The sequence below is a fragment of the Pelophylax lessonae genome (genome assembly GCF_965119305.1).
Source record: "Pelophylax lessonae genome assembly, chromosome: 2".
Lineage (NCBI taxonomy): Eukaryota > Metazoa > Chordata > Amphibia > Anura > Ranidae > Pelophylax > Pelophylax lessonae.
In genome coordinates this window covers 562,436,962-562,449,706 of record NC_138769.1, presented here as the reverse complement: position 1 = coordinate 562,449,706, position 12,745 = coordinate 562,436,962, and the positions used below count along the sequence as shown (strand labels likewise).

The 12,745-nt window shown below is 44.3% G+C and overlaps 1 protein-coding gene across 1 annotated transcript in view; it reads left to right on the top strand.

The window, feature by feature from the left end:
* PA2G4 (proliferation-associated 2G4) overlaps positions 1-11,565 on the top strand; it is a 54,135-nt gene extending 42,570 nt beyond the window's left edge. The window contains exons 9-13 of the mRNA XM_082246863.1: positions 516-649; positions 2,167-2,261; positions 2,432-2,559; positions 3,529-3,582; positions 11,392-11,565. Coding sequence (XP_082102989.1) covers positions 516-649; positions 2,167-2,261; positions 2,432-2,559; positions 3,529-3,582; positions 11,392-11,445 — 465 coding nt within the window. The 3' untranslated portion in view covers positions 11,446-11,565. The remainder of the gene's footprint in view (positions 1-515; positions 650-2,166; positions 2,262-2,431; positions 2,560-3,528; positions 3,583-11,391) is intronic.
* Positions 11,566-12,745: the final 1,180 nt, after the last annotated feature.

The window sequence follows — 12,745 nt, the reverse complement described above, 5'->3', positions numbered from 1 at the left end:
GAACAAAGTGATTTCTTCAGAATAACAAAAGTTAGGAATCTGCAACAAAGGCTGTTATAATCCTTGCAATGTACATAGATCACCCAGAGGGGAATGTTGTTTTTTTTTTTTTTTTTCCCCTCCACAAAAGTGGAGTTGCGCTTTAAGTGAACCTGTTAAACATTTTATTAAAAAAATAATGCTGAAGTGCAGGCACCTTTTATCTTAGCCCAAGGTGATACATGGGGCCTCAACTTCATTAAGACCCTTAAAAGCTGGAGCTGATCATTAGGTTCAGATGTTTAGCACTTGAATATTGGGGGCAGAAGTCAAAGCCTCATGTCTGGCTTGGGCTTAGCATCCAAGGAGTTCCCAAACAGTAGATTTGAATAATAATGCAAGTATATGCACACAAGGCTTTTCTACATCAGAACAGTTACCTTAGTAAATGTTTAGAACATCTTTTATTTATTTTTTTTCAAGTAATGCAAATTAGGCTGACCGTATTAATTTTATAATTTTTAATCTTGAATTAGGCAAAGGATGCTGGACAGAGAACAACAATTTACAAAAGGGATCCAACTAAACAGTATGGACTGAAGATGAAAACCTCTCGTGCCTTTTTCAGTGAAGTTGAGAGACGTTTTGGTGCCATGCCATTTACTCTTAGGTATGGTATGCTCCTACTTTTATTTTTATTTATTTTTTTAAGTCTAAAATGTAAACCTACATGTATTAAATAATTGGCACGGAACTGTTTTTTTTTTTTTTTTTTTCCCTGGTACAGGGTCACTAAAGGAAGCTGCACTCTAATCGGCCTTCTAGAGCTGCGTGCACTTATTTCATTTGGCTTGTTTTCTGGATGCAGCAATGTTCATTGTAACTTTGCTGACCACTGTATGCTCTCTAGAAAGGCTAAATTCACACTATATGTATATGTTGCAGCACGCAATAATGCATGTGTTGAGTCATTCCTTTTTCTGGTTCTTAGATAGAAATTGCTTCTTCTATGGAAAGTTGTGAATTCACTGCTGAAATATCTGTATGCAGCAGTTTATTGGCCTTTTAACCACTTAAGCCCCGGAGGATTTGGCTGCTAAAGGACCAGGGGTTTTTTTGCGATTTTTTTTTTTTTACTGCGTGACTTTAACGGACAATTGCGCGGTCGTGCGACGCTGTACCTAAACGAATTTGACGTCCTTTTTTTTCCCACAAACAGAGCTTTCTTTTGGTGGTATTTGATCACCTGTGCGATTTTTTGATCACGCGCTATAAACAAAAAAAGAGCGTAAATTTTGCAAAAATAACTATTTTTCACATTTTTTTATATGAAATTCCCCAAAAAAAAAAGTAAAAATCAAAATTTTTTAACATTTTTCGGCCAATTTGTTTTATGCTACCTATGTTTGGTAAAAAAAATCGCAAAAAGCGTATTTTGATTGGTTTGCGCAAAAGTTATCGCGTTTACTAACAAAGAGAAAGATTTTTGTCATTTTTGGTGTTTTTTTTTTAACGCGTAATGGCGGCGATCTGCGATTTTTTTTTTTTCGGTACTGCGACATTGCGGCGGACAGATCGGACCCTTGACTGACATTTTTGACACTTTTGGGGTTACCAGTGACATTACTGCAGTAATCAGTGCTATACATATGCACTGTTACTGCAAAAATGACACTGGCAGGGAAGGGGTTAACTTTATTGGGAAGGGAGGGGTTAAGTGTGTCCTAGGGGCGTGCTTTCTACTGTGTAGGGACATTCCTATTGGTGTAAAAGCAAAGATCAACCGTTCTACATAGTAGAACGGTCAGATCTTTACTTTTACACAGGGAGAACTGACAGGCAGCTTGTTTACACAAGCTGCTCTGTCTTTCTCCCTTCACAGGAGCGATCGCAGTGTGACTGGCGGACATCGAGTCCGCCGGTCACACGCACTGACTTGCCTGTGAACGAGCCGCGGCGGGGCGCGCGCCCGCCCGCGATAGGCTCGCAAGTTAGTGACAGGCGAGTGACGTACCGATACGTCACTCTGCCTGGCCGGGGCTGACCGCCGCAGTATATAGTCGTGCGGCGGTCGGCAACCGGTTAAATAACCTTCAAAAACATTTGAAAGAAATCTAAAACTTACTATGTTGGGTTCAGTGAGGAAGTGTGTGTATTCCTAAGTTTCATTATTCAACCTTTTTACAGGGCGTTTGAAGATGAAAAGAAGGCAAGGATGGGTGTGGTGGAATGTGCAAAGCATGAATTGCTCCAACCTTTTAATGTACTCTATGAAAAGGAAGGTGAGATTGCACACTGCATTTCTTTCTTTCATTGACAGACACAGCTTCAATACTTCAGACCATTGGCAGAAAAAAAACTAAGCTTTTCATTTTTAAGATTTAGAGAATGTTGTGGAGTCTGTATTTGTGGTCTGTACATTTTAAGTTAATGTTGCATTTCCTTTTCTCAGGAGAACACGTTGCACAGTTTAAGTTTACAGTTCTGTTGATGCCTAATGGCCCCATGAGAATAACAAGTGGTCCCTTTGAGCCAGAATTGTACAAGTCTGAGTTTGAGGTGCAGGATACAGAATTAAAAGTAAGTGGACATTTGTGTGGACTTTTTAAATACTTAAACTACCAAAATTGCCACAGCAGACATTATTAGCAAAACATAGAAATTTCCAATTGCTGATCTGTCTAGCAATGCCAGCTACCCAGCACTCCTTTTCATCTCGTTTTAAAACTTTGTATAATTGACCTAGATGATAGAGGAGGACATCCACCTTTCCTGATGGGTTTAACCTTTCCTGACTCAATACATTGAAACCATTGGGTCAGCAGAACAGGTTTATTTATTTTTGTCGGCATTGGTAGCCCCAATATCACAGTATTACTTAAATTCTTTTGTATGAAAACCATGAGGTGCCATTTTGTTTTTTTGTGTTCCACCTGATAGTCAGAAAAATGACCGTAAAGTTGGATTGTAAAAACTACTGTTCGCAACATCCTTAAAGTGATATTAAAGTCTCCCTCCTGCGGAGTGCCCCACAGCTGCTTGCTATGGGGACAGCCGAGCCACTGCTGTGTCCATTCAGACACGGAGCCTCAACTCGTGTCTGTGTGTCTCTCTCGGCTCACTGACTGACTGTAGTGGGAGCCAATGGTGCCTGCTGCTGTGTCTCAGCCAATCAGGATGGAGAGTCCCGGACAGCCAAAGCTCACGTGCAACATTGCTGGATCAAGATGGGGCTCAGGTAAGTATTAGGGGGACTGAGGTGGGCTGCAGCACACAGAAGGTTTAATCTTAATGCATAGAATGCATTAAGATAAAAAAAAAAAAAAAAAAAAACTCTGCCTTTAGAACCATTTTTTTTTTTTTTTTTTCTCCAAAGCTGAAAGTAGCTCTAGATAATTTGTAAAATGGTTTCTGTAGACCATTTTCTGTAATGTTCTTCATCCTCTGATAACCCTGCAATTATGTTCCAGCCTAGAGAAACGACTTTACTGGCCAGTAAATTTGTATACTATTTGCTCATTTAGTCACCAATTTATTTTGTCTTTTCAGGCACTTCTGCAAAGTTCAGCCAGCCGAAAGACCCAGAAAAAGAAGAAAAAGAAGGTAATGCTTGTTCAGCAATGCTCATGCCTATTTGGAAGAATGTCAACAGCTATAATTTCTCTTTTTAGAGATGAGACCCAGACATAATTGGGCTGGGGAAGCTGAACATTCTTTTAACGCCAGTTACGTACCGCATTTTGGGTATTTCCAATAAATGCAAATGTATACATCTAAGTCATTGGTTCACATGTTAACGCCAATTAGGTAACACGTTTTGGGTATTGCCATCTTCTTTGTTTTAGAAAACAGTTGGGGATGGGATTTTATGGTCTTGTGTGCATTAAAAAAATTTTTAGGGAGTAGGTTGATAAGCAGTTGCGCAAATACAGTGACCTGAAATTAAACTGGCTTTGTTTTCTACATATTCTCTGAATTTAGAAAATATATACAAACAAGTTAGAGGGGCTTCAGTCCCCCCCCCCCCCCCCCTAAATCCGCAGCTACAAATACAATAGCTGCTGATTTTTCATAGGACACTTTCCTGTCTAGGGATCAAACATCCAGCACTATCCTCACCCGAGCCGATTCTTCAATGGATTTCGGGCATGGCTCGGCAAACCCCAGGCGCCAGGTCGCATTGGCGACTAGAATTATCGGTCTGGCACCTGGGCTACACTGCGGCAGGTGTCTTGTCGCCAGACATCCCAAGTGTCCCGTGAGGTGCGGGGGTCTCCCGGACACCCGCAAGTGTCGTGTAATGGCCCGGCTGTCTGTGTCCGCTGTGACAGAACAGAGCCGATGCTTCCTGTATAGTTCTGGCTTCGTCCTGTCACAGGAGGAGTGATAAAAAATGCACTCCACCTGTGAGGAGAGATACAGGAAGCATTGGCTCTGCATGCTTCCTCCAGTGCCGCTCCTCACATTCTTCCGCCAACAGTAAGTCACATGTGCTAGGGGGGGCTAGCCCCCAGCACATAATTGTAAATATCCCAGCATGTGCAGTTTTTCTGACTCCTACCACCATAACCACTTCATATCACTGAAGTGGTCATGGTGGTTTAAGTGTTCCATTAATCTCTCAGAAGAAGTAAATCAAGTACACATGGGTCGAATGCTGTGCAACATCAGCCGGTTCATGAAAATTTGGCCGCCATTGGGCCCATGTGTATGGCAGCCGGTCCGACAGAAGCCTGCCATTTTGGCATGATCGGAGAAAAAAAAAAAAAAAACTGGCTCTTAACTTTTTTTGCTGACTGACTCCTAGATTTTAAGCAAATTTGTCGAGTCCTGGTTTTGGGTCCAGGCGCCAGCATCTTAACTAAGGGAAACTGGCATTAAAGCCTTATGGCTTCACGTCTGGCTTTCCACTGCGCATGCGTGATTCCCTCACTTTTTAGAACGTATGGAGCAGATGGTTGCAGCATTAAATTTGCTGGAAGCCTTTCTTTGGGGATTTCTGCATGTCTCATCAGATAATGTGTGTAGGAAACTTCAGCAAAAGTGCTGAACCGAAGACCACCTCTATAAAATGAGTTTGTTCCGCATGGGCTTGCCTGAACACACCAGCTCTCGACAACCTCCTCCACTGTGCTACTGGTGGCAAGAGCACCCATCTTCCACAGTTGAAGAAATCAAAGGGAGCAGACTGCAAACTATTCTAACTCATGAAGAAGACCTTTCTTCTGTCAAAGGTCCTTTTTTTTTTTTTTTTTTTTTTTTTTTTTTTGGTTTCACTCCCAACCCCACATAGACTTTCTCCACAAGCTTGGCTCCCTATCCACAGGCACGCCCTGTCATTCAGAGTCTGCCATATTCTCAGACAAAAATTCCTTGCATGAAGGCGTGCCACCACTTTTCAGAATGGTTGGATGTTTAACCACTTGCCTATTGGGGGGGCACTTTCACCCCCTTCCTGCCCTGGCCAATTTTCAGCTTTCAGCGCTGTCACACTTTGAATGAAAATTGTGTGTTCATGAAACACTTTACCCATATGAATTTTTTTTGATTTTGCTCACACAAATGGCTTTCTTTTGGTAGTATTTAATCACCACTGGGTTTTTAATTTTTTGCTAAACAAAGACTGCACATTTTGAAAACGCTTTAACAAAAAAAAAATTTGCAGATCTGTAAATTTTTCTTTCACTGATGGGGGGGAGGGGTTGTGTTTATGGATTTGGGGTGGGGGGTTGAGCAGATGGGGTGGTGCCCTGATTATCTGTGTTCAGGTCCCCTGTGACACTGGCCAGTTACCGGCTCTGCTCTTTCTTCACATTGTGACAGCATGTGAGGAAAGTACTGCCGCTAACCAGCAAGTCTGTTTACACTGTTATCAGCTGTGATTGGACATAGCAGACCACGTAGTAAAAGGCTGTGATTGGCCCTTTACTATGAGCTGTGATTGAAGAACACTGCGCTGGATGCGTGCCCCCAGGTAGCCCTCTTGGAACAGAGCCACACTGTAGCCGCCTTTCAATATAGGCGCGCGTCTGAAGTGGTTAGCTTTTTCAGATAGCTGGACAACTTGCATTTCAGAGGTTTGAGTGCAGGAGGTGGTATCTCAGGGCTGCAAATGGGAATATTACTCCCTTTCCCTTCTTCCGTTTCTCACCTCCTCTTCCTAGGCCACTGCTCAGATCAGCAGATCTTCATCAAGCCCACTCATTGGATCAACATATGACACCCCCCCCCCCCCCCCCCCCCAGTTCTTGTAGCAGAATGGTTCCAAGGATTTTGCTCCAATTTCTTTAACATTCCCTAAGCATTTGCCTCATTCTCTGTCAAAGGTCCAATTGTCGCCTTCAACTTCAAAAATTGTGCTTGGAGTCTACAAAATCTGTAATCTCCCCCTTTTAACTGATCTTCAAAAAAGGGCAGGGGCATATCCCGGGAAATTATAGGCCGGTCAGCCTGACGTCAATAGTATGTAAACTTCTGGAGGGGATGATAAGGGACTATATCCAAGAGTTTGCTAAAGACATCATCAGCAGTAATTGGCACGGGTTTACAAAAGGGCGTTCTTGTCAAACCAATCTGCTAACCTTCTACGAGGAGGTGAATGTGAGCTAGATAGGGGAGACCAGTGGATGTGGTGTACCTGGATTTTGCTAAGGCGTTTGATACAGTTCCCCCACAAACGCTTAATTTACAAAATAAGGTCTACAGGCATCAACCACAAGGTTTGCTCTTGGGATACGGAACTGGTTAAAGGGGCGTGTCCAACGGTGGTAAAAAAAAAAAAAAAACGGGTACTCTGATCTGGGGTGGTATTTGGGATCCCCCAAGACTCAGTCCTGGGACCAACTTTTTTATTTATTCATAAACAGCATTGAGGATGGGATCATGAGCTCGATCTCAGTTTTTGCAGATGACACAAAATTGGCCAGGGCAATACCCTCACGTCATGAGGCAGAAATCTGCGCGGGAACATGCATTGGTGGAAGCACTTAGTTTCAGTGCTGAAAACTTTAAAAAAGGCCGATGAATCTACAGCATCGGGTTCGCAGTTGTCTTTTGGCTCCCGCAAATCCCGAAAATTGGGCAAGGTGTTCCTTGTCCGGAACTTTTTGACGATCTTTTCAATGAACATTTGCGGCGCATCAAGCACATGTTAGTGGTGCCTAAGCACTTTAAATGCCATTATCCTTTTGCAGGTGCACTTTCCACTAGGTGGATCACCCGGGTTCAAGGTTGAATAAGTCTACTGTGGTTCCGGTGGAAGAATCCCCGGCCTTCGCGGACCCTGTGTATAGGCGAGTGGAGTCTTTTTTCCCACCATCTGCACGTGCTTGCGGGTTCCATTTTAAAACCAATATTTGTGAATGTCATGGTGTCAGACGGTTACTCAATGGGTGAAGTTACTAAGAGGTAACTTGGAAGCTGAACAGCTCCCCCCAGCGGTGCTGTAACTAATGGACCAGATGGTGTGTGATGCGTCCCTGGATGCAGCTCCGCTAGTGGCCTGAGTGTCGGCAGTGGGGATTGCGATTAGACACATGGTGTGGTTGAAAAGTTGGTCTGCGGACCAGGCTTCCAAAAAAGGTTTTGACGGATCTTCCCTATTTGGGGGAGAGGTTGTTTGGATCCTCTCTGGACGAGTTGATCAAAGGCCTTACGGGGGGAAGAGTACTCTTCTTCCTCAGTCCTCCAAGGGCAAGGCGCCACGTCATAGATGGGGGGCCTTCCTTCACTGCTCATAAATGGCTTTTTCGTACCTCCAGGTCGCAAGAAAAAGGGAAGCCGTTTAGGTCTTCTGGGAATTCCAAGAAGCCATGGTCAGGTAAATCAAAGACCGGCCAGTCTGGATCCGCAGACTAATCCTTGTCTGCATGAAGGGGTGCCCTCACCCTCTTCTGGGGTGGGGGGACGTCTTTGTTTCTTTCTAGAACCTTGGACTTCTTGATTCAGGACAAATGGGTTCACGAACCGATCCGATTAGGCTACAAGATCGAATTCCGGTCTCGTCTGTCGGACAGATTCTTCCTGTGCAACCTACGCCTCTCTCCAGACCGGTTAAGGGATCTGCGAGAGCCGGTACAAGATCTGCTGTTGCAAGGGGGGATTGTACCAGTTCCCTCTCAGGAACGCTTTTGAAGGGTTTTTTTTTTTTTTTTTTCAAACCCGTTTACTGTGCCCAGAAAAGAGGACAAAGTTAAATTCTGGATCAAGGCTCCTGAACCGCTTTGTGCGGGTACAGAGGTTTTGCATGGAATCCATTCGAACGGTAGTGACGTCACTACTCCAAGGAGACTTTTTGGCTTCCATAGATATCAAGGAGGCATATCTACACATCCCCATCTACGCTGGTCACCAGAGGTCTCTACGCTTTGCCGTAGCAGAAGGTGGTGTTACCCTTTGGTCTGGCCTCTGCTTCCAGGGTGTTAACGAAAGTACTGGCCCTGGTGTTGGCATTGTTGCTCCAATGGGGGATTGCGGTACTGGGGTATCTGGGCGATCTTCTGTTGAGCACAGACTCTCATTCAGCCCTGATGGTCGACCGAACGATCACTGTCGGCTCCCTGCGGGTGTTTAGGTGGAGTATCAATTTCAAGAAATCTGCCCTGATACCTTCCTTGAGACTGGCTTATCTGGGCCTGACTCTGGATTCAGCCTTGGCGAGGGTCTTTCTTCCCCCTGACAAACTGCAGAAGTTGCAGGGGGCGATCCAGTATTTGGCAAACAATCTGTCCTCTGCGAACTTGCATGCGGCCCTTGGGTCTGATGTTGTCCCTACACCCGGAGGTGTTTCATCTCTTGTCTCAGGTGGGGGGAAACCTGAGGTTGATCTGTTTGCTTCTCATCTTAAAGCGGTTGTATCCCGCTTTTTGACACTTTTACCTACAGGTAAGCCTATAATAAGGCTTACCTGTAGGTACAAATAATATCTCCTAAACCGGCACGGTTTAGGAGATATTTACAGTGCATGCAGCCGCTTGCGCGAGCACTCTGAAGGTCCGGGGGGACCTTCAATTAACTTGCCGGGAGCTTGCCGGAAAAATCACTCCCGCGCGCATGCGCGGGAGTGACGTCATCGCGGCTCCGGCCAATCAGCGCGCTGGAGCCGTCTCTTCCGGCCAATCAGCGCGCCGGAGCCGCCGAACCCGGAAGAGACGACGAGGGATCATGGCAGCGCCCGCATCGATGTCCGGGGGTCCGTGTCGGGGCTTCGTTTTAAGGTAAGTTAAACATAATGGGCTAGTATGCGATGCATACTAGCTCATTATGCCTTTGTCTTGCAGGTTTTTTTTTTTTTTATATAGGGTTTACAACCGCTTTAAGAAGGTGCAGAGATTCGTAGCCAGATTTCGAGATCCTCTGGCCGAAGCCGCAGACGCACTGGTCGGTATCGGCTGATTTATGCTTTTCCTCCGCCGAAACTTCTGCCGAGACTTCTACGCAGAATAGAGGTGGAAGAGAGTTCCGGTCATTCTGGTGGCTCCAGACTGGCCTCGCTGGTCTTGGTACGCAGACCTAGTAAACTTGGTCGCCGATGCTCCTTGGAGACTTCCTCTCAGGGAAGATCTGCTGTTTCAAGGGCCAATCTTCCATCCTGCTTTAAAGTTGCTGGCTTTAACGACATGATTGTTGCAAGCCAGGTGTTGAGGGATAGAGGTTTTTATGACTCCGTGATTCCTACGCTCTTGAAGGCTAGGAAGTCTACTTCCAGGAATATATATCGTCATACGTGGAAATCATACTTTTCATGGTGCAAATCGCTGAAGGTGCACCCTCGGTTTTCGGTTGCTGGGGTTTTGGCCTTTCTGCAGAAATGGGTTGAACAGCAGTGGGCTTTGGGCACTATCAAAGGCCAAGTGTCGGCCTTGGCAATTAAATTTCCAATGCCCATTGGTACGAATCAAGGCATGCGTAGCTTTCATTCAGGGTGTGCGCCATATGGCTCCTTTGGGATTGTCCTGCTACCTCCGTGGGATCTAAATCTGGTATTATAGGTTCTTCAGAAGCCTCCTTTTGTGAACATTTGGGAGATTCCTCTGCCTTCACTGTCTCAGAAGGTTGCCTTTTTGGTGGCTATCACTTCTGACCCCAGAGTGTCTGAATTGGCGGTGTTGTCCTGCCGTTCACCTTATCTGGTGGTCCACTGAGATGATGGTACTCCGACCAAATCAAGCTTTTCTCCCTAAAGGGGTTTCTGATTTTCATTTGAATGAAGACATTGTGCTGCCTTCACTCTGTCCCAAGCATTCTTAGGAAATTACCTTGGGATGTGGTTCGAGCAATCAGGGTTTACCTGGCGGTTACTGAGTCTTTCAGAAGTCAGATGCTTTTTGTCTTTCCTGAGGGACCTCGTAAGGTATTGGCTGCGTCTGCTGTGACCATTTCCAGGTGGATCAGGCAGACGGTTGTTCAGGTTTATTTGCTGAAGGGTCAGGTTCCTCTTTTCCCAGTGAAGGCGCATTCTACTAGAGCACTGAGTGCCTCTTGGACTTTTCGCCATCAGGCGTCAGTGATGCAAGTGATTTTTCTAGGTGAGCTCCAGTTGTTCCTGGTTGACCTCCATATTACTTGGTGGGCTACATTTAGCCTTTGGGGGGTTCCATTCTTCTTTGCATTGTCTTCCCACCCCTCCTAAAAATACTGATTTGGGACATCCTAATGGTCCAAGAAGATATGGGGCTGCGTCTGTCGAACGATATAGAAAACTGGATTTTTGTACTTACCGTACAATCCTTTTCTCTGAAGTTCGACAGATGCAGCACCCACCCCTCTGCTTCTGAGTGAATGGGGTTTTTTGTCTTTTAAACACTGCTTGCAACAAAACTGGCTGCTGTAGCAGAGCGTGTGGGGTTATGCCTGCAGGGACAGCCCCTATAGACATGATGAAGCTTTTTCCTGCCTAGTGCCTATTCTTGATTGGAGGAGCATAACCCAATGGTCTAAGATATAGAGCTGCGTCTGCCGAACTTCAGAGAAGGATTTTTCAGTAAGTACAAAAATCCAGTTTTGGTAAACAGAGGGAGTTTGGCCATACATGGTGGAGCTCGACCACAAAGTATTCTTCAGGGCTTTCTTTGGAATAATATGTTTAACAGAAGTTTGGTTGACCATCCTCATGTCCTTCGGTAACAAAATTAGTTGCTATTTCTTCTAGAATTGACTGATGGTCACAGTTTACTGCTTGTGTCAAGTTATCAACTGACGTTACACATGCATACTTGATCCACTTGAATGTACATGCTTAGATCAATCTTGTGGGGGGGACCCTTCTAGCGGTTTACTCATATTAATGTTTGTCATCCTGGGTTTATGGCCTGTCTAACACAACTTTGTAAACTTGGCAATTAATTGAACTACAGCAGGATCATTGGTTCTGAATTGCCATTCATATAAGTTTTTTTAATTTTATTTTTCCAGGCTTCAAAGAATGCAGAGCAAGCCACTGCTGAAGATAATGAAGGCACAGAGTGAGGAAATCTAGATTTAAAGGTGTTTTGACTTCGACCTGCCAGTTGATTTTTAGTACCTGCGTTTTTTTTTTTTTTTTTTTTTTGCCTCTCTCCCCTCTCCCAACGAAATGAATTGAAAGTGGGGAAAAAAAGGGCTTTGTTGGTGATCTAACAGAGTACTATTGGATCCAGGCCTCCTCCCCCCATCCTCTTTGGATACAAACATGGACGCGGACGGAAAGACCTCTTTGGAATTCACACCAGACTACTTTACCAAAAGAATATATATAAATACAACCAATAAAATCAGGCATATAAACCAGTCTTAAGACCCTCTTTGTAAAAGAATTTTGATATTTTGTAGGGTTGGGACAGTCCTTGTTTGTTTAAAACCGCTGCTGTCACAACTTCCATTCATTTTGGTCTGTTATTGACTTTAAACCACAAGTCTATTTATCATTCCTTTGCTGTTCTTACCATTTCTTGATTGTTCTCTAAAGCCTTGTTTCTATTACTGAGATAGGGACCTCCAGTATGCAGTTTGCAGGACACACAGTGCACCTCGAATGTTGTGAACATTGGAAATACTTTATTCAAACTGATAAACAGTGCTCTTTAACCAGATATACCTTGACCCGGTGGTCCTCCTAGAGCTGGTATTGCACGTGTAACATATTTGGTTACAACCCAGTGTATTCTTGCTGATACCAAAGCGTATTTCCAATTTGCACATATTTCCTGCTTTCTAGTGCACAGAGGATTTTTTTGGCCATTTCCTGAAGGATTTTTTATTTTTATTTTACACTGGCCAAGTCAAATAGCAACTCAACTTATGGGAAATTGACGCTTCCCTACGCTAAACTGGAATGATCTTAGGATTGCTTGGGTTAGAGTAAAATACACTTCTTTTGCAAATCTGCATTCCACATGTATCTAGTCCGTTGAGCAGACATTCATTGGACTATATTTTTTTTTCTCCCCCTTGATTTCCGTGTCCTTTTTGCACCTGCAGGGTTGAAATCATATACTGTACATGCACAAAGTACATGAGCTTCAGTGGTTTCCTGTGCGAGTCCTTTGTTATGTACACTAAAATTTACTTTTTATCCTAATCTCAGATGTTCAGCTATTAAATACAGAGCTGTGAGAATACAACCATGGGGTCTGCCCACTGCAGGCTTGTTTTCAAAGGTGCAGCTTAATGAAGTAAATAACTAGTGAGCTCTTGCTCTGCAGCATGCATGCCATCTGAAAAGTCTGAACTTTTTAGTGTGCCGAGTTCTAGATCCAAAACTCACAGGTTGTAAAGTTAGGGCTTGGAT